The sequence below is a fragment of the Cibotium barometz genome, chromosome 62, assembly GCF_041138505.1.
Source record: "Cibotium barometz isolate CiBa-2024 chromosome 62, ASM4113850v1, whole genome shotgun sequence".
Taxonomy (NCBI): Eukaryota; Viridiplantae; Streptophyta; class Polypodiopsida; order Cyatheales; family Cibotiaceae; genus Cibotium; species Cibotium barometz.
The window spans coordinates 21,363,823-21,384,568 of NC_141107.1; the positions used below are offsets into that span (position 1 = coordinate 21,363,823).

Here is a 20,746-nt window from a genome sequence, read left to right on the forward strand (position 1 = left end):
GTGGGACAATTTTGATAAAGTTTTGAAGAAAATGTTAAAATTTTCACAAAATTTATGTCAAACTCTCTATGAGAAAGAAATTCAAGACTTGTGCTAATCATAACAACAAATTTTTTTTTTGGCTTATTTAACAACTAATTAGCATTGCTGTGATAGCAAATTTCTTGTGTCACACCTTATGGGAAGCCAAACAGGAATGAAAACGTGGCATTTTGATACCCACAACAGATGGCAAAAGTGTCAAGTTATATTTTCATGTCACTTCTCAGTTCAGAATCTGCGTTTCAGCGAGCCCGGGGTGCCCGTCCCCTCTGTTTTGGTCCTTCCCGAGTCCGCCCAGCAAGTGCAAACCCCTGTTAACTGAACCATCAACAGTGGATTATTGCTTCGTGTCCGTAGCGGCGGACATGACAACGAGGGCCTATCATACACTGCTGAGAGCCCTTTCGTGGTCATCGATTCGATGAACCTGCAGACTGTGGAGGTGGACATGGACTCCAAAACCGCTTGGGCCCAAGCAGGCATTACCCTTGGCCAGCTCTACTATGGCATCTCCCAAGTTACTTCCGACTATGGCTTCCCGGCTGGGGTTTGTACCACCGTGTGTGCAGGAGGGCATATCAGTGGAGGCGGCTACAGCTTCATGTCTTGGAAACATGGTATTGCTGCAGACAATGTGATTAATGGTGAGCTTCTTAACAGAGAAAGCATGGGTGAAGGCTACTTTTGGGCTCTGAGAGGGGGCGGTGGAGGCAGTTGGGGTGTAGTGGTTGCCTGGAGGGCGGGCAATTGGTACACCCATGCAGATTGGTACAACGAGACCGGGTGCCCGGACGAGACCCTCCTGGCCTGGTCTCGGACACTACATGCATACATGGCACCTTACGTGTCGCTGGACCCCCTGCAAGCCTATGTGGGCTACCTTGATTTTGAGCTTGGCACCCACTCAACCTTCAAAGAGGCTGACGCAACATGGGGCCGTAGTTACTTTGGCAACAACTTTCTCCAGCTTGCTGAAATCAAGACACGTGTCGACCCCAACAATGTCTTCCGCCACCCTCAGAGCATTCCCCTCCTCCACAACTACTCTAGCATAAAGCCTCCACTTGTAACGTCTCACCTTAGCCTAAGCAATAATTAATCTCCACTTGTAACGTCTCACCTTAGCCTAAGCAATAATTAATCATAGCCAAAGGCAAGAGCGAGCATCGTACACTATTTACTAACTAGTAGGGGCTATTGTCCAGTACACTTTTGTTGTTGTCCAAGTGCTTTATGGCAATGAAATGTTTAGAAATATGCTTGCATCATACTATATGTTGTCTAAACAATGCATATTTTTATGTAACTAGATTTTGGTAATCATAAAAAAGAACCTTGGTCTCTCTCTCTGTCTCTCTCTCTCTCTCTCTCTCTCTCTCTCTCCACATGTGTGTGTGATATCTTTATTTTTCTTTTGAACGTTTCAGAAAATAACTCTTACTCCTTGTTCCAATATCTTCCACGATGCACATGTGGGTATCTTCGGTGACCCAGAGCCCGAGCACCGTATGGTCAGCACCCTCTAGGATCCTTTTCGCAGGTCACCTAGCGCTTCACTCATAGGCCGCTTCCTTGGTCCCTCATCCACCGTATCGAAAGCTCACCATTTAAATCGAAACGAGGCTGGTCAAGACCTCGGCCGACCTTGCTACGCGAGACGTCCTCCGTTGACTCTCCGTCAACATGTGAGTATAGAACTAGCCAAATAACTATGTGGCTTGACTAGAGCATGAGCTAAATCGTAGATATTATTATTTTTTAAATTGTTGGAACTAAAAAAATGAAAGTAGGAACTACTAGGATATGTAGAGAAGTAGAGATTGCTCTTACAGTTTTGAAAGACTTTCTTGTTTGTTAGAGAGTGGATAATAACAGGGCTGAAATCCTATGTAAGGATGAGGAGGGCTCATAACTTAGTGTTGAGGTGTTAGTGTAGTAGTGAGGTGGTCTAGAGATCTGAAGGCCTCATGCTAAGGTGGTGTATGCATCTCTCTCCCCAAAGCTCGGGGGTGGCTCGACAAAGCAAATGCAGGATGATCGTATGGGGGAGTTGGCATCACGGGGATGAACACACACAAGGCTTTTCAACTAATTCAAGAATTTAGTGTGTAGTGAATTCTTTGGGTTGAGGAACAATGTTAGTAAAAGAAAACTCAACACCACCTTTGAAAATAGTTTTCCTCGTCATTACAAAGAGAGTGCATCTTCAAACATTTAGGATACCCTTTGGGTGTTTACATTGGCTTTTTGAAAAGTTAAAATACCAAGTGTGCAAATGGTACTCAATGTACCTAAATAGTCTTTCCCCATTGGGCAGGCAATCGTTGTATGTCACACATTACCATGTAGATGGAGACGACAATACTAACTGCCCAGACAAGACCCTAGTCACATGATCCCAAACACTACATGCTTATACTACATGTCACAAAACCCCCAATGGTTTACCTTGTTTTGGAGCTAGGTCCAATTCAACATTCAAGAAAACTGCTACACATGTTAAGGAGACTGTTACACATGTCTTCCTCTGGGTCATTGAAATCTCAGCAATATCTTCGGTAAATAAAGATAAAAAACACAGGAACCCATGGAGTGGGAACGCACTGTAAGCATATTATCTTTGAAAATACCAGTTTTGCATGCTCCCATGAGAGGATACGAGAGGAGAGAGAGAGAAAGGAAAGAGACACTGCTTGTAAGCCCTACGTAGTTTGATGGAACATGACACAACAGGTACAACAGTCAGCCATCATTAATGTGGTTGTGGTCAGGTCCTCTACAGCAGACCGACATCCTCAGTGTAGGCTGACTGGGCTTTACTTCTTACAGCAATAAAGTAAATACACCCCCAGGTAGGGGCACTTTTGAGGGTTATTGGGACCCAATCCTGTGTAGTACTCTCCCTCCACTCCATCTCTCTCTTGCATAAAGGTTCCATACGCTTTTGCATGTAACATTTGTATCAAAACTCGTTTGGGTAAATACCATCACCGTGATTCTGTAAAGGATCACGGCCATTACTCTCAACCCTGCAAAATTAGGTCAACTGATATCTTCAGAATCAATAGGAGAAGTACGTCTCATGGATGTTCCCGACACTAAAGGGAGCAGCTGAGAATAATCAGCAATTTTGACGTGATTTTTGTCGTGATCACACTCGTCTAATGATCACGACTGTGATTACGTAGAAACCTTTCATTTGTAGACTTGATAATTTCAAGTGTGTGCAAATCTAAAACTTTGGCCAATTAAAACCATTTCGTGCATTTAAGGTTGGGAAGGCTTATTGATGACAACATTGCCCCTGACGAAAGTGCATCTATAACTAACCAGGATCCAGAGAAGCCCAGGGTCCACTTGCTCAGATGGCCAGCACACAAAGGATTGTATTCGCTTTTCATAAGCTGAATTATTTTGAATCATGAAGTAGTGTGGAATCCATGGGAGATCCTCCTAATGAGGAAGTGGCAAGGGAGAAGGGCACTTCTTCTCTAACACTATTTGGAGGGTTCGTGTGCTTAGCCTGAGAGGAATTCTAGGATATAGTCATGAGCCTGAAAGGGAAGCTCCATCGAGCTCGAACCGAGAAGTGAGCACTAAAAGACTTGCAAGTACAAGGAAACAAATAAGGGAGGAGCCATCGCTAGGCATGAGCAATCCTCAACCCACGGTACAGCAAAATTTGAGAATACGAAGGGGTCCTATAAGTGCCCAAAGAATGGGACAGTATACTTTCCCACTTCCAAAGAACTAGAGATTGTGGAAAGAAAGAGAGAAGCACATGCCCAACATAGAAGGCTTGAACAAGAGAAGATCAGCTTAGATCTCCACAGGGAGTTGGCCGAGAGACGTGCTTTCAATACGGCAATGCATGGTGAAGATTCTTTCAGTCTCAGGGGATTGAAGCACATGTAACATTAGGTAAAATATGGACTCTCATTTTTGCCCCTTAAGGATTTCCACACCTCCTTTCTCTAGAAAAATGGGCTCATGGTAAAAATTTTGCAAATCAACTCAGAAGTGAGTGGAGTTTGGACATTTAGAATCTACTCTTTCGAGACCTTTCCAATGATATATAGCATGATGGGCGATTTTGCATATTCAAGAAGTCCCCAAATTGGTGTGACATGGCATGCATTTGGAATCTACTCTTTCAAGACCTTTCCAATGATATATAGCATGATGTGTGTACAATCTAGCCTCCAATGCTATAATTGGTTTATCAAGCTCTTGGATTACATTATTCCAGTAATCTATCATAGGTCTATAATATCTTGGAACAAAAGAACCATTTCCAAGATTTTGCCAAAATCTAATATAAGACTTTATACCTGATATCACATCCTCATGCCCCTTTACATGCTCTGCCCCCATCGACAACAAAGGTGGATTACCTAGTGGTAACATTGGCTTACCTTCACTATCTTTCTTCCACAGTGGAATACCTCCGTCACACTAGGCCTCCAATCAGGTGTTGCTACATGCACTTTATATTGCATTACTGGTGTGTCCCCATTCATGAAGAATCGAAATTGAAGTGGCCTATAAGTGCATCTTGTCCATCAAAAATGTATCCATCACAATATCGTTTGAAGTCAAGCACTTGAGCTAGTAAAAAAGGCACTGGTGAAGAGCTTAAGCTGGTCCTTAAGGTGTCCATCAAATGTGGTAAAGTGAAGGTCTGTCTGACTCTCAATTTTTCTAAGAATCTACTAAACATTGCATCTATGTCCTCATGTGTGTGTCCAACCATTAAAAATCCCAATTAAACGGTTTTAAAAACCCTCCTTGCAACTAGAAGAGATAGATATGTAAACAAATATCAATTCTTGTTTTCACCTACACAATTATCTAGTTGCAGTAGCAAGTTCTCTGGCAATCTGTTGAAAAGCTGAAATCACTTTGATACCTTGTAAATCATTTGGACCTGATGCATGTTCTCCTCGAACAATGGTTGTTGTGGAATTTGCATGTGCATTGTCACTCGATACCTACTGGCCAATAAGCTATTTACCATCAGTATCATAGTGGTATTCATGGCAAATAAGGTCATTGTTTTGCCTTAAAGACCTCAAAGAGCATGCAAGATTGGCCCTAGGGCATCAAAGCATGGCCCCGGGCCATTCCTGCATGACCCCAAGACACATAGATCATGTTGGAAATGGCCATGGGGCATCCAAGAATGGCCCTAAGGCCATTCTTAATGCTCTTCTACATGCAAGAATGGATATGGGGCCATTCTAAGGCCATTCTTAATGCTCGTCTACATGCAAGAATGGATATGGGGCCATTCTAGCATGGCCTTGGTGGCACCCAACTTTCTTGCATGCTCTTGGGCATCCAAGAATGGCCATAGGGCCATTCTTTTCTTATACAACAGGTGCAAGAATGGCCATGGGGCATCCTAGAATGGTCATGGGTCCAAACTTGATGCTCTTGTGCATACAAAAATGGCCCTAGGGCCATTCTAGCATAGCCTTGGTGCCACCCAATATTCTTGCATGCTCTTGGGTAAATAAGAATGGCCATAGGGCCATTCTTTTCATGCACAACTTGTGCAAGAATGGCCCAAGTGACATTTTTTCATGGCAAATAAGGTCATTGTTTTGCCTTAAAGGCCTCAAAGAGCATGCAAGATTGGCCCTAGAGCATCAAAGCATGGCCCTAGGGCCATTCTTGCATGACTCCAAGGCACATAGATCATGTTGAAAATGGCCATGGGGCATCCAAGAATGGCCCTAGGGCCACTCTTGATGCTCTTCTACATGCAATAATGGATATGGGGCCATTCTAGCATGGCCTTGGTGCACCCAACTTTCTTGCATGCTCTTGGGCATCCAAAAATGGCCCTAGGGCCATTCTTTTCTTGCATGCTCTTGGGCATCCTAGAATGTCCCTAGGGCCACTCTTGATGCTCTTCTACATGCAATAATGGATATGGGGCCATTAGAGCATGGCCTTGGTGGCACCCAACTTTCTTGCATGCTCTTGGGTATCTAAGAATGGCCATAGGGCCATTCTTTTCTTACATGCTCTTGGGCATCCTAGAATGGCCCTAGGGCCAATCTTGATGCAATTGTGCATGCAACAATGGCCCTAGTGCCATTCTAGCATAGCCTTAGTGCCACCCAATCTTCTTGCATGCTCTTGGGGGCAAACAAGAATAGGCATGGGGCCATCCTTTACCTAATCAACAAGTGCAAGAATGGCCCCAATGCCATTCTTTTCATGCACAACCGATGCAAGAATGGCCCTAGGGCCATTCTTTCATGGTAAATAAGGCCACTGTTTTGCTTTAAAGACCTCAAAGAGTATGCAAGATTGGCCCTATGGCCATTTCTTGCGTGACCCCAAGGCACATAGGTCATGTTGGAAATGGCCATGGGGCATCCAAGAATGGCCCTAGGGCCATTCTTGATGCTCTTCTACATGCAAGAATGGATATGGGGCCATTCTAGTGTGGCCTTGATGGCACCAGCTTTCTTGCATACTCTTGGGCATCCAAGAATAGCCCTAGGGCCAATCTTGATGCTGCAACAATGGCCTAGGGCCATTTTGGCATGGCCTTGGTGCCACCCAATCGGGCCATCCTTTTCATGCAAAACAGGTGCAAGAATGGCCCCAAGCCCCAGTGCCATTCTTTTCATGCACAACCGTAGCAAGAATGGCCCTAGGGCCATTTTTTCATGGCAAATAAGGCCACTATTTTGCCTTAAGGCCTCAAAGAGCATGCAAGATTGGCCCAAGGGCATCAAAGAATGGCCCTAGGGCCATTCTTGCATGACCCTAGGGCCATTCTTGCATGACCCCAAGGCACATAGGTCACGTTGAAAATGGCCATGGGGCATCCAAGAATGGCCCTAGGGGGGCCACTCTTGATGCTCTTCTACATGCAAGAATGGATACAGGGCCATTCTAGCGTGGCCTTGGTGGCACCAGATTTCTTGCATGCTCTTGGGCATCCAAGAATGTCCCTAGGGCCATTATTTTCTTGTACAACAGGTGCAAGAATGACCATGGGGCATCCTAGAATGGCCCTAGGGCCAATCTTGAAGATCTTGTGCATGCAACAATGGCCCTAGGGCCATTCTAGCATGGCCTTGGTGCTACCCAACCTTCTTGCATGCTATTGGGCAAACAAGAATGGCCATAAGGCCATCCTTTTTCATGCACAATAGGTGCAAGAATGGTCCCAAGGCCATTCTTTTCGTGCACAACCGGTGCAAGAATGGCCCTAGGGCCATTCTTTCATGGCAACTATTTTCGCTAATATGACTGAATTATATACCTAGATGAATCCAGGAACATGCCCAAATACTCATGGTAGTCAACCCACAAGACTATATAACTATCAATGCCATTATGCATATATAGACTATATACAATGTCATCAGTGCCCAATAGTGGGTGTAGAACTCTATATCAAGATATGCTCTCACACACACACTCCACACACACACATGAGTATATATTCACACAAAGGCCTTCGTACTAAGTTTCTATCAAACCTCCGGAGATGCAGGGTAGACTTTGCCAATGAAGCCTAGCACTAAGGGAAGTAGCAAATAGAAAGAATTAGTACAGCAAATAAGTAGTTGAGAATACGAGTGCACACAAGTTGTGTTTTCCCTCAAAAGAGGTGGAACGCTTCACCATTTGTAATTCCAAATGGTTGCCCCTGAATTCCCTCTACATCTATCATTGCTATTGGCAAGTCTGTGAAGCAACACCTCATGTGGAATGTAAGCAAACCTCCGGGCGCCATTGTCATGTGTCGTGCACTCCGTCAAATCAAAATGCACACGTTTGAGGGCATGTCGGGCTATTTCCTCAAGGACTTGCACAAACCTGACTTTCAATTTCATGCTCATAACGTGTCTGTAGATGAGATCTCTAGAGGTAGGACTCTGTGTACGCACAATTTGGCCAAGGGGACCTGAAGAACCGAGTGTACCTGACTCCAGTAAATGTGTTCGAGCGAGATTTTGTGTATATGGAAAATTGTATTGTGAACAAGTGTCCCATCACACTTGGCATCACCCTCCTGAAGATGATGAGAAGTATTTCCCAAGTGCACAGTGGATAATACCCAAAGCTGGCAAACAACAGCATGGATTCTGGAAGGGCTTGAGCAGTCTCGAAATGCTTGAAGACTCCCGACCTTGCTGATATCTCTAACATTAGAAAAGTGTTCTTCAAAGACCATTACATAGAAGGCTCACACTTTGCGTCACCCTCCTAAAGACGATGAGAAGTGGGAAGCATTTCCCAAGTGCACAGTAGATAATACCCAAAGCTGGCAATGGCATGGATTCTGGAAGGGCTCGAGCAGTCTGGAAATGCTTGAAGACTCCCGACCTTGCTGATATCTCTGACATTAGAAAAGTGTTCTTCAGAGACCATTACATAAATGTATTTGAGCAAGATTTCGTGTATATGGAAAACTATATCGTGAACAAGTGTCCCATCACGCTTGGCGTCACCCTCCTGAAGATGATGAGAAGTGGGAAGTATTTCCCAAGTGCACAGTGGATAATACCCAAAGCTGGCAATGGCATGGATTCTCGAGCAGTCTGGAAATGCTTGAAGACTCCCAACCTTTCTGATATCTCTGACATTAGAAAAGTGTTCTTTAGAGACCATTACATAGAATGGCAAATCTACAAGGTATTTTCTTGGGCACTGTGAAGAGGAAGACCAGCAACAACTAGAGGAAGAAGAGGGCCAGTTGGAAGATATAAATGACGACGTTTGAGCCAGTCAGGTAGGTGGTCAAAGAAATCCTATAATGATTGGGGAAAGCCCACCCATGTGGATCTGAATGAACCCTACATAAACTCCTCCGAAAAGAGAGCTGCAGAATTCCTCTGAGAGCTATGAGCGAGGGTGACTTCATACATGTCCCTCCACAACATGATCTCATGGGCGAGACGTTCCTCTAGTCCTTCCTTCCTTCCACAAAAATACCATGCTTCTAAATATGTGCAAACCACTAAACATCTTCCACGTTTGTGGTTTACGCCCTTGTAAATACAATAAGAATTATGCACGTATGAGTGTTTTTCGAAGTAATAAAACAAGAAGAGTGCTTTCTCAAATTGCTTTTCTCATGGATGTCCTATGTACTCGTGTGTTTTTGTACACGTGTGGATGTCCTATGTACTCGTGTGCTTTTTGTACACGTGTCCTTAGCTTTAGCTAAGGCTTTCCTACATATGGATTCATGCCCGTGGTAGCAGGCATGAATATGTATGTAATATGTGCATACTAAATCTAGTGCTAAAATACCTAATCTAAAGCAAAGCTAAAGAATAGCGAGCAAGTCGAGTTGAGCAAGGAGCATGAAGGAGGAGCCGAGCGCGCGAGGAGGGAAGGCGGACGGAGCCGAGTGTGCGAGGATAGGGAGGGCGTGGGTGGAGGCCGAGCGAGGGCGGGAAGAGGCTACAAGGTCTCTCTCTCTCTCTCTCTCTCTCTCTCAATCACACACACAAACTCTCTCTCTCTCTCTCTCTCTCTCTCTCTCTCTCTCACACACACACACACACACACTCTCTCTCTCTCTCTCTCTCTCTCTCTCTCTCTCTCTCTCTCTCTCTCACACACACACACACACACACACACACACACTGTCTCTAACATAGATACAAACTCTCTCTCTCTCTCTCTCTCTCTCTCTCTCTCTCATACTCACACAGAACACAAAAACCATACAAATTAGAAACCTAATCATAATTAGTTTTTCAATTAATTAAGTTAACTAATGGTTATTAATACTATCTCTCTCTCTCTCTCTCTCTCTCTCTCTCTCACACACACACACACACAAGCACACACACACGCACAAATATAAACACACTCTTCCACACTAATTAAAAAATTAATCTTAATGAATACATTAAGCATGGTTGACTAATCAATTAATCTGAGTTATAGTAGTAATAAGACACAATGAATACTAGTAGTAGCAAAATAAAGATCATTTAGAGAACAAATCGTGTACCTAACAGAGATGTGATTCGAGTGTAGAGCAGGGTAGATGTGTTGAGGTTTGAAAAAGTAGAGCGCAAAATCCTTATTGATACGATGCATGAAGTTTGATTTGGGATGGACAAGTAGTGTAAAAGGGCTTGAAGGGAGATGGGCATGAAATTTAAAAAATGGGTGTCAAAACTGTAACACATCTAGAATTGCCCCAGGCCCTGGGGCCATTCTAGCATCCTCAATAGCATCTAGAGTAACCTCAAGGCCAAACTAGAATGGCCCATTCTTGCATGGCCGCAAGGCCGCAAGGCCTCAAGGTCATTTTTGGGATGGCCATGGGGCATCCAAGAATGGCCTTGGAGCCATGCACAACAGGTGGAAGAATGACCGCAAAAGCCATTCTTGCATGACCCCAAGGCCTCAAGGTCATTTTGGATTGGCCATGGGGCATCTAAGGATGGCCTCTTTTCATGCACAACAGGTGGAAGAATGGCCCTAGGGCCATTCTTGCATGACCCCAAGGCCTCAAGGTCATTTTGGCATGGATACTGGGGCATCCAAGAATGGCCGTAGGGCCATTCTTTTCATACCCAACATGTGGAAGAATGGCCCTAGGGCCATTCTTGCATGACTCCAAGGCCTCAAGGTCATCTCAGGATGGCCATGGGGACATCCAAGAATGGCCATAGAGCCATTCTTTTCATGCACAATAGATGGAAGAATGACCCCTAAGGCAATTCTTGCATAACCCCAAGGCCTCAAGGTCATTTTGCAATGGCCATCAGGGCATCCAAGGATGGCCTCTTTACATGCGCAAACAGGTGGAAGAATGGTCGTAGGGCCATTCTAGCATGACCCCAAGGCCTCAAGGTCATTTTGGGATGGATATGGGGGCATCCAAGAATGGCAAGGGCCATTCTTTTCATGCACACCATGTGGAAGAATCTTGCATGTCTCCAAGGCCTCAAAGTCATTTTGGGATGGCCATGGGGGCATCCATAGGGCCATTGTTTTCATCTACAACAGGTAGATGAATGGCCCAGGGTCATTTTGGAATGGCCATTGGGGCATCCAAGAATGGCCCAAGGGCTATTCTTTTCATGCACAACAATTGTAAAAAGGGTCATTCTTGCATGACCTCAAGGACTCAAATATCCACCGTGTTACTTTAAAAAGGGCCATTCTTGCATGACCTCAAGGACTCAAATATCCACCGTTTTACTTTAAAATGCATCCCACAGCATGAAATAGTGGCCATAGAGACATCCAAGAATGGCCAAATGGCCTTTATTTTCATGCTAAAAAGGTGAAAGAATGGCCCTAGGGCCATTCTTGCATGACCCCAAGGCCTCAAGGTCATTTTGGGGGGATGGCCATGGGGGCATCCAAGAATGGCCCTAGGGCCATTCTTTTTCATGCACAACATGAGAAAGAATGGCCGTGGGGCCATTCGTGCATGACCCCAAGGCCTCAAGGTCATTTGGGATGGCCATGGGGGGCATCCAAGAATGGCCCTAGGGCCATTCTTTTCATGTAACAGGTGTAAGGAACATTCTTACATGACTCCAAGGCCTAAAATATCTACCGTTTTACTTTAAAAGGCATCACAATGCATGAAATAGTGGCCATGGGGGTATCCAAGAATGGCCTAAGGGCCATTATTGCATGATCCAAAGGGGCCATGGGTGCATCCAAGAATGGCCCTAGGGCCATTCTTTTTCATGCACAACATGAGGAAGAATAGCCCTAGGACCATTCTTGTATGACCCCAAGGCCTCAAGTTCATTTTTGGGATGGCCATGGGGCATCCAAGAATGGCCTTGGGCCCATTATTTTCATGCACAACAGGTGGAAGAATGACCCCAAAGGCCATTCTTGCATGACCCCAAGGCCTCAAGGTCATTTTGGAATGGCCATGGGGCATCCAAGGATGGCCTCTTTTCACGCATAACAGGTGGAAGAATGGCCCTAGGGCCATTCTTGCATGACCCCAAGGCCTCAAGGTCGTTTTGGGATGGATATGGAGGCATCCAAGAATGGCCATAGGGCCATTTTTTTCATGCACAACATCTGGAAGAATGGTTCTTGCATGACCCCAAGGCCTCAAGGTCATTTCGGGATGGCCATGGTGGCATCTAAGAATGGCCATAGGGCCATTCGTTTCATCCAGAACAAGTGGAAGAATGGCCCTAGGGCCATTCTTGCATGCAAGGCCTCAAATATCCACTGTTTTACTTTGAAATGCATCATAGAGAATGAAATAGTAACCATGGGGACATCCAAGAATGGCCAAATGGCCATTATTTTCATGCACAATAGGTGGAAGAATGGCCCCAGGACCACCCATTCTTACATGACCCCCCAGGGCCTCAAGGTCATTTTGGGATGGCCATGGGGGCATCCAAGAATGGCCGTAGGGCCATTCTTTGTCATGCACAACATGAGGAAGAATGGCCCTAGGGCCATTCTTGCATGACCCCAAGGCCTCAAGAAGGTCATTCTTGCATGACCCCAAGGCCTCAAGGTCATCTTTGGGATGGCCATAGGGAATCCAAGAATTATTTTCATGCACAATAGGTGGAAGAATGGCCCCAGGACCACCCATTCTTACATGACCCCCCAGGGCCTCAAGGTCATTTTGGGATGGCCATGGGGGCATCCAAGAATGGCCGTAGGGCCATTCTTTGTCATGCACAACATGAGGAAGAATGGCCCTAGGGCCATTCTTGCATGACCCCAAGGCCTCAAGAAGGTCATTCTTGCATGACCCCAAGGCCTCAAGGTCATCTTTGGGATGGCCATAGGGAATCCAAGAATTATTTTCATGCATAACTGGTGTAAGGACCATTCCTACATGACCCCAAGGCCTCAAATATCTACCATTTCATGCACAATAGGTGGAAGAATTGCCCAAGGGGCATTTTTGCATGACTCCAAGGCCTCAAGGTCATTTTGGGATGGTCATGGGGCATCCATTTCATGCACAACAAGTGTAAGTACCATTCCTGCATGACCCCAAGGACTCAAGGTCATTTTGGAATGGCCATGGGGAATTCAAGAATGGCTGTAGGACCATTCTTGCCATCATGCACAACATGTGGAAGGACCATTCTTGTATCACCTTAGGCCTCAAGGTCATTTTGAAATGGCCATGGGGCTTCCAAGAATGGCCCTTGGGCCATTCTCTTCATGTACAACAAGTGGTAGAATAACCCAAGGGCCATTCTTGCATGACCCCAAGGCCTAAAGGTCATTTTGGGATGGACATTGAGCATCCAAAAATGGCCCTAGGGCCATTCTTTTCATGCACAACAGGTGGAAATATGGCCCAAGGGCCATTCTTACATGACCCCAAGGCCTCAAGGTCATTTTGGGATGGCTATGGGGCATCCAAGAATGGCCATAGGGCTATTCTTTTCATGAACAACAGGTGTAAGGACCATTCGTGTATGACCCCAAGGCCTCAAGGTAATTTTGGAATGGCCATGGGTCATCCCATGAATGGCCCTAGGACCATTCTTGCCATACACATGTGTAAGGACCATTCTTGCATGACCCAAGGGCCACTCTTGCATGACCCCAAGGCCTCAAGGTCAATTTGGAATGGCCTTGGGGCATCCAAGAATGGCCCTAGGACCATTCTTTTCATGCACAACATGTGTACAGACCATTCTTCCATGACCCCAAGGCCTCAAGGTCATTTTGGAATGGCCACATGGAGCATCCAAGAATGGCCCTAGGGCCATTCTTTTCATGCACAACAGGTAGAAGAATAGCCCAAGGGCCATTCTTGCATGACTCCAAGGCCTCAAGGTCATTTTGGGATGGCCATGGGGCATCTACTAAGAATGGCCCTAGGGCCATTGTTTTCATGCATAACAGGTGTAAGGACCATTCCTGCATGACCCCAAGGCCTCAAAGTCATTTTGGAATGGCCATGAGGCATCCAAGAATGGCCCTAGGACCATTCTTGTATGACCCTTGGGCCTCAAGGTCATTTTGGAATGGCCATGGGGCCATTCTTTTCATGTACAATAGGTGGAAGTATTACCCAAGTGCCATTCTTGCATGACCCCAAGGCCTCAAGGCCATTTTGGGATGGACATTGGGCATCCAAGAATGGCCCTAGGGCCATTCTTTTCATGCACAACTAGAAGAATGGCCCAAGGGCCATTCTTACATGACCCTAAGGCCTCAAGATCATTTTAGAATAACCATGGGGCATCCAAGAAGGCCATTCTTTTCATGCACAATAGGTGGAACAAGGGCCATTCTTGAATGACCCAAAGCCTCAAAGTCATTTTGGAATGGCCATTCTTTTCATGCACAATAGGTGGAACAAGGGCCATTCTTGAATGACCCAAAGCCTCAAAGTCATTTTGGAATGGCCATGGGGCATCCAAGAATGGCCCAATAGGTGTAAGAACCAATGCAGAACTGACCCCCCCAAGGCTTCCAAGAATAGCCCTATGGCCATTCTTTTCATGTAATTTTAAATTAATAATGGCCCCATAGCAGCATTCAAGAATGCCCTTGGGGCATGCTATTATTTACCTACTAGGACCATTCCTTATGGTGATATGCATGAAGTTATCTTTTTTAGCTCTTGTGCATTTTTGCTTTATTTATTTTTGTAAATATGTTAGAACTATTTTTAAATTGTCTTACAAAAATCACTTTTGCATAGGGAAAGATGTCAAGCAAAAGGAAGCTTTCATTTCCCTCAAGCATTGACATGGCTAGCGGAGATTCAAAGGATTGGTACCTTGATCTCTATGACCTTCAAGGTAAAAAGCTACATCGGATCCATCTCTTCATTTAGACGGAAGACATCAAGGAGTCTTTTGAGGGTAGGGGACAGGTCAAGGCAATCAATGTTTCTGTGGTAGATTTGCATCAAGAAATCAAATGCATTGATGTTGAGACCCATGGCATACCAACTCTCTCCCACTTCATATAGGAGGGATCGTATGAGGGTTGATGAAGAGGACTCTATGTTCTCCAAAGGGTGGGACCTGACTATAGAGAATGTCTCCGACATTACTTGATCAATGCTTTTACTATGATACTACAAAAGAAAGTAACAAAGAGAGATGTGTTTTCCCGGGCTAGTGTCTCATCAAAAAGATCAAAAAAGTTAAAGATACAACAGGTGGCCACAACTTTAGAGACTGGGGGCTTCACTCTAACCATTTCTAGCCCAAAAGATCTAGTTAAGAAAGGAAAAAAGGCGAAGGATTCCCCTTTAGGAGGGATGGAGCAGTATGCACAATATTTTCCTCTAGGTTTATATATACTGAGTATGGAATCCTCATGGAGAATTGTTTGGTAGCACCCAGCCACACTATATGTCGTCCCATGGACATTATCAAAGTAGAGGAAATTTGTGGATGGTTTCCTAGAAAGCCAAACAATCCTTGTTCATGTGCATACCTAATGCCTGTCAAGCTAAATTCTGAAGGGATACACGAGCCACTAGCCAAGGAATATCTAAGGGTAGGGGATGTTAAAAAATATGCATATTGGATCATAGATGGCCAGCATTCTATCTATGCTACAAAGACAATTGTATCAGAGGATAATCTTGATCCGAGCTTACTCTACTTGAAAGATGTTTATAGGTATCGAAAGGCTCGGATTGTTGTGAATGCACCTACAACAGTGATGGTGGCCATCTCTCCAAGATGGCAAATCTAGAGGCACAAGCATTACTCACGAAGCATCCCTATAGTGACATATTAAAGCACTTGAGAAGCCAGTACGAGCATTATAAAAAGCCTTCAAGACTAGCAGTTGGAGTCCTAAAGGGACACCCTTCTCGTGTAAATTGGGATGTAAGTCATTGTATCTTATGTTTTTTAATCTTATTTGTTGATAGCTTTTTTGATGTACCAGAATTGGAACTGTCTTGTTGTTTATGTTCTGTTTGTTTTTTTGTGATGATAGAATTTCTCTTCGAGTGCCAAATCATCAATGGGTGCCTACTTTGCACACAAGTAGGCACACATGGTTACATTCCCCGAGCGACGACATCTTCTATACTTGGCTAAAGATTATAAAAGATGTCGAGAATGGCAAACTTGGGGGAAAGAAGCCTAATCCATCTCATTTCAGATGCTTGTGTGGTTTAGAAGAGGACGTGATCAAGCTTATTCAAATAGAGCTTTTGAGAGGGGACATCTTGCTCTCGAAGGGGGTTACAAACAAGGAAAAGATTGACATGGTTGATAGAGTGATGCTACTGAAGCAGGATAAGGTTTTGCACAAGAACAGCTATTGTTTCAATTCAACAATGTTAATTATTCAAAGAAATACAAGGACCGTGGCTTCAACTTATTACATTAATTATGATAGTGTCTACCATGTGCTTCATCAAAAGTGTGAGCCATGGATAAAGGCAAGATTGCAAGTTGGTAAGACAAACTTGGAGTTTCTATCAGATGCAAAGGGTTACATACAATGGATTGTTGCTGTCAATAGGAAAGAGCAGGTTGTGCCTGATCTTCCATGGCATATTAATTTAAAGCCCCTCGCTCAAGGTTTGATTAGCACCTTGTACTAATAGCCTTGCACAAGGAGTTTTGAATGGCCCTAGAACCATTCTATAACATGCACCTAGGGCCATTCTTTTATGTGGTAAATAAGGCCACTGTTTTCCCTTGAAGGTCTCAAAGAGCATGCATGAGTGGCCATGGGGCATCTTCATGCACAACAAGAGCAAGAATGGCCATGGGGCATCTTCATGCACAACAAGAGCAAGAATGGCCTAGGCCATTCTTGCATGACCCCAAGTCCTCAAGGTCATGTTGGAGATGGCCATGGGGCATCCAAGAATGGACCTCGGTCCATTCTAGCATTGGCTTGGTGGATCACCCAACTTTCATGCATCCTTCTAGGAATCGAAGAATGGCCCTAGGGCCATTGGCTTGGTGGATCACCCAACTTTCATGCATCCTTCTAGGAATCGAAGAATGGCCCTAGGGCCATTCTTAAATCATCCAACTTTCTTGCATTCTCCTCAGCATCAAAGAATGGCCTTAGGGCCATTCTTTTCATACACAACATGTGTAAGAATGGCCATGGGGCCTTTCTTTTTCATGGCAAATAAGGCCCTTGTTTAGCCTTAAAGGCCTCAAAGAGCATTCAATAGTGGTCTTGAGGAATCCGAGAATGGCCCTAGGGCCATTCGTTTCATGCTGCTAAACAAGTGCAAGAATGGCCCTAGGGTCATTTTTGCATGACCACAAGTCCTCAAGTCCTTTGTCTTTAAGTTTTCTCAAGGTCTAGATTAGCATGCCTTACTAGGACTATTATATTGTGGTAATATATTGTTGTGTAAGAAGGGGTACATAATGATCCTAGGGCCATCCTACTATACACACTTTTGTACTATTTCTCTTTGAAATGGCCCCAAGATCACTATACCACTAGTAAGCCCTTGTTTAAGCCTAGACATAAAGGGTTTTTATTCTTTCCTTGTCTTGTAATGAATGAAGGAATTTGGCTAATTATGTGTGTTCCTATTTCAGATGATAGCATAGGAGAAATCTTGGCAAATCAAAATGTTTGCAAGCCGTCAAATCCGTTGATGCTATGTTGGCATGTTTCATTATCTTTGGTACCAAGACAACCAATGCTTGCATGTGTGCCTTCACTTAAAGATCAAAGAAGGGTTCTTATTCTTGATATGATTGGAATACTTCTTGAATCATTTGAGCTAGACCATGTTGATGAGATGCCATATTGGACTAAGCATATGCGAATAGTTCAGGAAAGCATTGAATTGTACCATGCTGTGCATTTAGATGCAGAAAATTTCTTAGACTTTTGCTTTAAATGGTTCGAGGTTTAGATTTGGAGTAGATGCAAATTAGATGATATTCTTCGCATCCTCAATTTATGTCTTCCAAAACATCATATAAAATTCAAGTATGTGCTGAGCCAAGAGATGTGCCAAGACACTGGGATGTTCTTTAAAAGCCCTATGTTCTTTGGCTCTATCAGCATGCTTACCACAAGAACCTACCAGCAATCTGGACACATTTTCAATACTTGGATGGAGACAACACTTTGATATTTGATGACACACCGTATCAAATTATGTGAAACATGCCAGGTTCCTATCTTGTATTTCCAAAGGTGTGGAATCAAACATCGAAGGAACTTCAAAGCTTCTTAAAAACCACAACTATTCATTGGTTGTGTCAATGGTTATATGCTCATAATAAGAGATGCTACACACAGAACAATGTCTTTCAGACTAAGATTAATTGAAACAAAGATTATATTGGAGGAATATTTATGGAGGCGACATCATTAAAGGAAAGGTGCTTTGGCATCATGCCAATCCTAAAAAGCAACCAAAATACAAGAACTTGAGGAGTACCGCTTCCCTTTTCAAGAGGAAGATATACTATCTAGAGAAGAGTCAATAGAGGCAGATTGCACAAATTATGCGGTTGAAAAAGCATGTGAGGAATTCTATAAATCCCTTACGAAATTAAAGCAGTCTCTCAAAACCTCATTTGGAGGAATGCTCTTCTCGCATGGAGAAGCCAGTATAGCATCAGCACTTACACCTTCTTTAACGGCTAAACATGAGTTATTTTAAGACATCAAAAGCTACATAGAACAAGATTGTGTGAGGATTCACAAGTTTCCAACCAGGCCTCAATTAGAATTGTCCGAGGACTAAGTGTGCCATTGTATACATTGGGTACTCTTAAAAAAGTTGAGAGGGAATATAAAATAGAAACGAGATTTGAAGCTGAAACAAAAACTAAAACATCCATGGTTCCACTTGAAGATTCTATCATGGTATGGTTAGATTTCCCTATAGGCAATGATGTTAAACACAATTGCGTGTTGATTAGCCCTCTAGCTAGTCATAACATCATGACAATAGACACTTGGGTGTCATAGGGACAACCTAAACCCATCCCTAAAGACAATGCTTGTTCGAAGCTCAGCATAAACTAAACAAGAGCAAATTTCAATAGAATTCTGCACAACCAAACAGATAGTGCGATCCTATTCTGCATAACAATATGACATGGTGGAAAGGGTACCTATCATCCTCTCTCTTTTCGGTAATGGCCTTGCAAGAGAAGCCAATGGAAAAAACATTAAAGTTCCAGGTTACTTTAGCTATGCTACTCAAACAATCAATGGAGATGTGGAATTTACATTCCATGTTACCCTAGATCCCCTTGAGTATAATGTTGTCCTTGGTGAAACTTGGATACATGACTCGTTGTATTCACTTGATGAATCCATGCAAACAATCACCTTGAACACTCATACACATGCATTGTGCAATTGGTCTATGGAAGGAAGAGACCTTAGAGGAGCTGGAACTTCCAACATATCTTACTAAAAATATCCCAAGAATTATGGTTGGATTGGAACTTTCCAATAAAATCACCACAATTCTATTGAAATATACAAGTGAATAGGGTGTGTGGGGGAACAAGCCCTTAGCAAGAGGCTATAAAAGAGAATCTATAAATGAATGAGAAGCTGTGAAAAGGTGAGAGGTATCTACTGGGAGAGAATAAAGGGTAGCATGAGAAGATTTAGGATGTGTGGAGATATTCTGGGAAGAGGTGGAGAGAATCAAGCAAAAGAGGTGGAAAGAATCAAGGAGAGATCAGTGGGATTAGATGCTTGGATGTAAATTCTATAAATTGAGGCATTTGCCTAATGAGAATTTGCTAGTTTTTTATTATCCATGCCTACATTAAGCTATCAGCAGTTAATTGCTCACTAATCTCATCTTAATCATCATCTAATCTATTTGTTAATGATGTTGATTCTAGCATTTGATCCACCATAGCTCATCACATTGCTGCAAATTTAACATGGTATCAGAGCCTAGCTAAGAATCCATCAAATTTATGAGCCCATTATCTTGTTAATCACCTAGCTAATTAGGATTTTAAAAAATCAAAATTTTAGCTCTTTTTCAATTAACCTCTATACCCCCAGCTGGTGGAGGAGCTCTCTCTCCCTTCACACATAACATTGGCCCAAACCCTTTTAGCCAAACATAGCTACATCCCTATGCTTCAGCCCATCAAGACGAATCGTGAAACCGCCACCCCAAGAGAAGCTACACATTTTTGGGTTTTTTCAAGCGCCGTTTTTTTGAAGCAAAACATAGATCCCCTCTCCACCAGATACAATTCGTCTAATTCCTCTTGGCCCCAGGGGTTTTCAAAGGTGCTCTATAAGCTGGTGAAGATAGTTTTTGATTTCATCAAATCTATAGTGAGATCCAAGCTCTACATCAAATTTACAGGTGACTTTGATAAAACAGAGATGGCAGACCTTTCTCTTCATATGAGGTGGAGCATGTAGTCCTCTCTATGAAAAAGGAGAGAGCTCTTAGTCCTGATGGTATCCAGGCAGAAGTCCTGATGGTATCCAGGTATCCAAGAGCTTATCAAGTATGCTAAGGATGATCTGTGTGACCTGCTTAATGCATTCAGAGCTAATGGTGATATCCCACAGGACATTAACACAGGGCTGATCAAGTTGATACCCAAGGGAGGTGACAGGTTGGAGATAAAAAACTACAGGCCCTTGACCATGCTCAACACAGTTTACAAGGTTATGGCTAAAGCCATGGCATACAGGATTAAAGCCACTGTGGCTAGAGTAGTTCACCCTATGCAGTTTGGGTTTGTTCAGGGGAGGAGTATCCATGAAGCCATCCTAAATG

General features: G+C 43.8%; 1 protein-coding gene across 1 annotated transcript; it reads left to right on the top strand.

The window, feature by feature from the left end:
- Window positions 1–364: 364 nt before the first annotated feature.
- Window positions 365–1,324, top strand: LOC147604242 (reticuline oxidase-like; the record flags this gene model as incomplete). The annotated part of the gene is made up of 1 exon (XM_086795655.1): window positions 365–1,324. A coding segment is annotated over one exon (777 nt), but the record flags the coding sequence as incomplete, so codon positions are not given.
- Between the last annotated feature and the right edge of the window lie 19,422 nt (window positions 1,325–20,746).